This window comes from Lottia gigantea (genome assembly GCF_000327385.1).
Source record: "Lottia gigantea unplaced genomic scaffold LOTGIsca_202, whole genome shotgun sequence".
Lineage (NCBI taxonomy): Eukaryota > Metazoa > Mollusca > Gastropoda > Lottiidae > Lottia > Lottia gigantea.
This window is the reverse complement of record NW_008708415.1, coordinates 123,556-130,589: the sequence shown is the minus strand read 5'-3', so window position 1 is coordinate 130,589 and position 7,034 is coordinate 123,556. Positions and strand designations below refer to the sequence as shown.

At 31.3% G+C, this 7,034-nt stretch overlaps 4 protein-coding genes across 4 annotated transcripts; 3 read left to right on the top strand and 1 right to left on the bottom strand.

Annotated features, from left to right (window-relative positions):
• Positions 1-611: 611 nt before the first annotated feature.
• Positions 612-1,639, top strand: LOTGIDRAFT_174558 (hypothetical protein; the record flags this gene model as incomplete). The annotated part of the gene is made up of 2 exons (XM_009053895.1): positions 612-1,469; positions 1,601-1,639. The coding sequence occupies 2 exons, from the start codon at positions 612-614 to the stop codon at positions 1,637-1,639; spliced, it is 897 nt and encodes a 298-aa protein (XP_009052143.1).
• Positions 1,640-1,989: 350 nt separating this feature from the next.
• On the top strand, positions 1,990-2,751 carry LOTGIDRAFT_174557 (hypothetical protein; the record flags this gene model as incomplete). Its single annotated transcript, XM_009053894.1, has 1 exon — positions 1,990-2,751. The coding sequence occupies one exon, from the start codon at positions 1,990-1,992 to the stop codon at positions 2,749-2,751; it is 762 nt and encodes a 253-aa protein (XP_009052142.1).
• A 188-nt stretch (positions 2,752-2,939) lies between these two features.
• On the top strand, positions 2,940-3,689 carry LOTGIDRAFT_174556 (hypothetical protein; the record flags this gene model as incomplete). Its single annotated transcript, XM_009053893.1, has 2 exons — positions 2,940-3,414; positions 3,505-3,689. The coding sequence occupies 2 exons, from the start codon at positions 2,940-2,942 to the stop codon at positions 3,687-3,689; spliced, it is 660 nt and encodes a 219-aa protein (XP_009052141.1).
• A 1,916-nt stretch (positions 3,690-5,605) lies between these two features.
• On the bottom strand, positions 5,606-6,889 carry LOTGIDRAFT_174555 (hypothetical protein; the record flags this gene model as incomplete). The annotated part of the gene is made up of 1 exon (XM_009053892.1): positions 5,606-6,889. One exon carries the CDS (start codon positions 6,887-6,889, stop codon positions 5,606-5,608), a length of 1,284 nt encoding a protein of 427 aa, XP_009052140.1.
• Positions 6,890-7,034: the final 145 nt, after the last annotated feature.

Here is a 7,034-nt window from a genome sequence, read left to right as displayed (position 1 = left end):
GCGTCATCTAAGAATGTTCGAAAATCACAGGTCATGGCTATGCGTTTTAGTTCAACATTATAAGAGGCTACCGTTTCCCCTTCCCTCTGATTCCTGGAGTGAAATTGATACCTCTCAAATATGATCAGTGGTTTTGGTACGAACTTTCAACATTTCTCTGCAAATGTTGTGTAGGGGCTTTCAATTTGGTCGCATGGGGATTCCCCATTCCATTTCATTTCATGGGGAAAATGCGACCAAATTGAAAATCCCCCAAAAAGACCTAAACACCCTACATTCCATCAATTCCCTCCCAAAAAAGACTTAAAAACCCTACATTTCATAAATTCTTATACTAAAAAAGACCTATACACCCCTCATTTCATAAATTATTACATCTATACACCCTACATTTCATACACCAAAAACACCTTCAATCAATTCCTATATTCCATCAAAAAAAAAGCATATTAAAAATACCCTTATATAAAATAACATAACATCTGGTTTTTTAATAGCCTCGTTTAAAATAATGTTATTTTTAGTCTAGAAACTTCTAGAAAGGGAGATAACTCTTTTTTTGGAAAAAAACACAAGACGACAATTTTCTACTCAATTTTTAAACCTTAAAAATGGCAAATAAAATATTAGATCCAATCTTTAGATTATACGATCCGATTCGTTATTCGTTTAACAAGAAAAAAGAGGATTATATTATCATCTCACCGACTGTTGGTTCTAAATCCCAATTGAATGATGGTGGTAGAATTACCTTCGAAATAAATTCATTATCGAATTGGTTGCTTCTTTCCGATGCTTATTTCAGATGCGATTTCAAAATTAAAGATGGAACTCCCAATGAAAATCATGTACCACAAACTAATACAACGTTAGAAAACAATTTCTTTCCATCTTTATTTAGCGAGATGGTTTTGGAAGCTGGTTCAAATCCGATAGAAACAATTAAACACCCTGGGGAATTCGACACAATGTTGAAAACAGTTTTATATCCTAAAGATTTCGATTCAGTCTCAGGTTGGATACCCGATGTTGGTGATGGAAGTATTTTAAAGGAACAGGTAAGAAATCTTGCAAATGATGCTGATTTAGCTAGAGTGAGAGTTGTTGCTCGAAACACAATAGAAAGAGTAGCACGAGCAGCTAATCATGGATTCGAAAAACGAGTACTTCAGTATAAAAATGTTGTTGAGAATAATAGGTGGGGTAATTACGTAAATTGGAAATTATATCCTTTATTCGGTCTGTTGGAACACAGTAAGGTTTCCATAGGGTTACCATATAAAATTCATCTACAAAGAGAGATCAACGATGATAAGATATTCTTCAGAGAGAATGCTTCAAATGCAAAATTAGAAATAACGAATCTCCAACTTTTCATACCCGTAATAACACCATCAATTGAAGTAGAAACGAAAATATTCAACTCATTAACTAAAGATATTGAAAAAGCTTTTCTTCATCGTAATACGGTAGGTAGTATGACTTTAACTGGAGAATCCACCACATGGCCAATCACTAACACTATTAAACCAGCAAGATATTTAATGGTTGGTTTCGAGAACTTACCAGATTCTCAAACGAATAACAATAATGTCTTCAGAGTGGCAATGAACCAAACTCAAGATCCTATAATCCATAAAGTTCAAGTAAGATTAAACAATGATAATTATCCTAACCAACCTTTAACAATTAATCCAACCACAAAGAATTATAATGAATTGTATAGAACTATAAAAACATGTGTGAATTATTTGGAAATCCACCTCAGTTTGAATATGTAGATTTTGCACTTAATCATCCAATCTTCTGTTTTGATCTATCAGCTCATCAAGAAGATCTTTTCAAAACAGGAGTGAACATAAATATTCATATTGAAAAAACACAAGGAGATGTAACCGGATATTGTTTACTACTCGAAGAAGCAAAACATTTAATTAAAATAGCTGATAGAAGAATGATAAGAATTGAGTAAAAAATACACCTTTAAAAATGAAACCAGAAATTTTAGTAATGAAAATAATAGAAGCTGTTGAAACAGATTCCCCAACTGTAATAACTTTCAATGGTAAAAAAATCAACATAACTAAAAAACTTATTGATAAATACAAATATTGTAAAGTCAGAGATGATATAGACTTAGAAAGAATTGACACAAATGTAAAAAAAGGTGGATTTATATTTTCCCTACCTTTAATATTTGCTGGTCTTACTGCGGTGGGTGCAATAGCTGGTGGTGCAGCTGCTGGAGTACGTACTGCCAACGAAGATAAAGCAGCTAAAGTAACAGCTGCCGAAGAACGCGGTAGTTCCGGTTCTGGGAAAACTCATCTCACTTTTAACATGTTGACAACACCAAACCTTTTAGATTTCGAATCACTATATATCTACACAACAATACCAGAGCAATCGTATTATCAATTCCTCAAAGCTTTAGAATATTTACCAAAGAAGGATGTTCAAGAAGTGGAAATAAAAGATATCATAGATAACTACATCGAAGCAAAGAATCCAACGGATATAAAAGTTTTTCTTACGAAAAATGTTAATGACCTAGACTTGTCTAATATTGATAGCAATCGAAAGAACTTAATATTATTTGACAACTGCGTAGCGCAAAGAAATCAAGCTGTTCAACAAGAATTCTTCACGAAAGGAAGACATCACAACTGTCACTGCATATACCAATCCCAATCTTTTTATGGGATGGATTCTATGCTCATTAGAAAAAATGCAAATTGTTTTTTATTTTGAATTAAACGATAAAGATTTATCTCAAATCATTCAGTTGATAAATCACGGAATGGACAGAGATACATTCAAAAAAGTTTATAAAGCTCAATGGAGAAATCCAGATGATCATGGATATGTAATTGTAAATACTAGAAAACCTGGGGGTGAAAGAGTTATGATCGACATATGTTAATTTTATCTTTTTAAAAATGAGTAGCGATTGGAAAAATATTTTAAAAAGAAATAGAGAATATATCAAAGCTAAGAATAAAATAAAGACCCAAGTTGAAAATAACAGATTACAACAACTTGGATTAACAGAAAATCTACAAACTCTATTTCAACCCATATTAAAATCTCAAGAGGATATTAAAAAGAAATTAGCTTTAGAACATAAACCTCCTATAGAACCCACACCTCGTATAGAACCTCATCACCCCAAAGCGATTGAATATGGTGGTATTATAATAAGGACAGTAGATGATGTAAAACATTATTTTTCAAACCCTGACCCACATTTACCAAAGAGTATTAAACCAATCATTGATGAAGTGGGGCTAATATTTAATGGTTTTAGAATAAGATTTAGTCCAAATACCCCCGAATTTATAATCGATACAAAAGATTTTATATACACATTAACGAAAGGATTAATAGATTTAATGAATGGGAAGGATGTTGTTGGTATTGCCGATTATAAGGATTTAGTAGCATACTCCAAATTTCTAGATGCAATAAGAAAGTCGGGACCCGAAACAAGAAGATCGAAAGAAGTTAAACTATATAAAAGAGTAATTGAACATGATGAAGAGGAGCCTGGTGATTATGCAGAAGAGTATCCACCAATCACAAAAGAAATAGACGAATTCGAAAATATGGTATCTGGACAAGGTATAACGTTTTTATCCAACAACAACGAGGAACTACTTAATAGATTACGAGTAATATTAGCGGCATGAAGGAAGGACATCGATCGTACAGACAATATAATGAAGTAAATTGTATATTAAAAAGACTCCTAGAAAAAGGTATTATAGATAAAAATGATTATAAAAGCGTGATTAAAAATGTCAAATAAAGAACAACTATTCGTCATCACCCCAAATAAATCAGACATTAAATTATCTCTAGATTATGAGTACGAACTCGATCGCAATCAAGAATATGAGTTGGGATTAAAGTATTTCTCTGTTTACAATTCCATTAGAAATATCAACGAAAAAAATAACCAAATAAAAATATCAACAGATAATGGAGTTACGTTAAAAACCATACGTTTACTACCAGGAAGCTACTAATACATAGCCATTAACGAATACCTATCTGAATATGGAGGATGTGTCAATGGTAAAAACAATATTGAATTCGAAGGTAATTTGAATCTGAACAAAATGAAATTGATATTAAGAAATAATAGTCAAGTTGATTTCAACATAGAAAATTCATTGAATGCGTTACTAGGATTTGATAAACAAATATACACGCAATCCACTTTAGCACCACACAAAGCTACTATCGAGAATGATATCGATGTGATAAATATACATTGCAATTTGATAAACGGTGGATTTTTCAATAAATACAAACGTCAGATTATTTACAGTCTTCCAACATTCACTGTACCAATAGGATATAAAATTATAGAGAAACCATTTCAAACGACGTATTTACCACTTAATTCCTTTATGATTAAAGATATAAATCTGGAAATCAAAGATGGTAAATATAGGTTTATAGATTTTGGTAACGAGGTAATTGTTATTCAACTTCATTTAAAACAAAAAAATTAACACTCTTCATTCTCTTCTTGAATAGTAAGGTAATCGAAATTATCAAATTCATAGTTTTCATCCAAACTCAAGTCATCTTTATCACCATAAGGATACATGATTCCTTCATCGTCCGGTGCTTTTCTCTTAACGAGATTCAGATAACTTATAAAAACTTTCTTTTGTTTATCATCATCCTTCGGAATAACTACTCCATTGGTGAAACTTTTTTCCCATGGTTTCTTAAATTCATTCGTCACATCGTGTCCACTAGCTAATCGAATATCATCTTCTACAGCTATCTTATCTTTAGAGTAACCTTAAACGTTTTCTTCTTCTAGAATACCGTCGGAAGTTAGAATGATATTGTATTTAACTTTTGGCGCTAAACATAAACCAAATATAATTCCACCATCACCGTAATCATTCTTTCCTTTACAATAATCATTTTCGGATACCAACCCAGCTTCATTTAATTTATCCCAATTACTAGACGAAATGTATAAACTATCAGTATCTGTATAGTATATTTCGGGCTTATAAAATCCATCTATGACGTGAATAAAATTATTCATTATTTTTTTACTGTGAGATAATACGAATGATCCCAAATGACTAGTTGTTAGTCGTGTAGATTTAGGAGGTATATAGTCAAATTCTTTTTCTTCTTCATTTATCTCAACGATATTTTGAGTTTCATTTATTTTAGAAAAGCTATTGACGTGTGAATCGAAGTTGGCTTTTAAAGTCGCTTCACTCCATAAATGTCTCGATGTAGTTATATCCTTCTGAATAGATTTACCATACAATGAATTACCTAATAAAACTGATTTTATCAGTTTCCTTATTACCTTCTTTGTTCGTAAAACTGATTTTATCTTTAGCTGGTATGGGTTGGAAGAACATCTTGGTAGGATATTCAAACCAGACTTTTAAAATAGCCGTTCTAGGTCTGAATTTCTGCTCATTAAAGAGCTTAACAAATTCTTTATTTTCTTCTTGTAGAAACGGTCTACCACTTTCCGCTCTCGGATATTCAATATCCAAATCCGACATGGCGGAAGCGTACAAACCGTTAGCATCAAAGGCCATTAGTTTAGTACATTTTATTTTTTTAAGTTTTGAATTAACTTCCGTTTATCTTTTTTACTTTTACTATATTCTTTAAATAAATCAATTATATTATCACTTGATGTTTCACTGTATTCACTTAATACATTATAAATTCCATCCATTTTATTCGTTTCAAATAATTTTCGATTTGCCGAAACTCTTCTTCCTTTAATGGATTGTCTGATAAAATATCTTATAAAAGGGTGTGTATGTGAGTAAACTTTTTCTACTTTTTCTTTTTCTGTGTGTTTCGTAACCATTCTAGTAGTTTCATACCATTTCTTATGGTAATGATATAAATAATACCAACCCTTTAAAGATAATGAAGGAGCTGTTAGATTATTGGAAATATTCTGGAATACAACTTCTTTCATAACGTTGTTATATTTTATCAAACAAGCTCCGAGACATAACGTATCTCTTTTAGCGTAAGGTTCCCATTCGCGTCTTAAAGATTCCCAGTTATCTTTAGTGTATTTTGCAATATTAATATCGGTGATCTTTCTCAAATTCATCGGTAGATTAGATGAATTTCCCCATGCCGCCAAACTAGATTTTTCATGTTGATAGGAACATATGAAATTAATATTTTGCAAATAATTAGAATTGCCCATTATTTGTTTTTGTCTTTTCCATTTTTTCTGTAAATATTCATCGGTGAATGAATTAGTTAAAGGTAGAGACAGAATGCCTCTAGCTGTTACTAGTGGACATTGTGTTAGTTTTTTCGCATTTTTAAGCACGATCCAGTTATCAAAACCGCTTCCGTTATGAGAAATTAATGTTAATCTTTTTTGATCTATTTTTCCTAAACGTTGCAACATTTGATTGATGCAATCTTTACCCACAAATATTTCTACTATATTCATTAATTTATTATAAAATTCTTCTGGTACACTATCAGTTGGATTTAAATGTGGAAAGTTATGTTTTATTCTGTCTAACATTTTTCTTAGTTTTTCTAAATTAATTAACATGCAAGAATAAGGAATGGCTTTATTCGTTTGTTTTTCGCTATAGGTTTCGCAATCCCATGCGTATAAACAATCATCGTGAATGGTTGGAAAAACATTTAGTTTTAAAGGTGAAACTTGTGTTACCGCATTATCATCTCTACAAGTTATCCATACGTTTTCATCGTAATTATCTTCTATTTCTGTAATGCCTAAGGTTTTGTTATTTCTTCTAATGAGACAGAAATGCAATTTATGTAAGTAAAATACCCAATCTAATTCCTCGGATACATTCTTTGGTTGAAAATTTCCATGTTTGGGCATATAAATGTTGAAGAGTGCACCTTTAAAGTAAAAATGGTTTAATTGTATAAGTATAGTTTAAATAGCACAGTATTAACTAATAGTCACTTTAAGTTTCACTTCACTGCCTCTATTTCTTTACTCTACTTTTCTATGTATCTGAGTT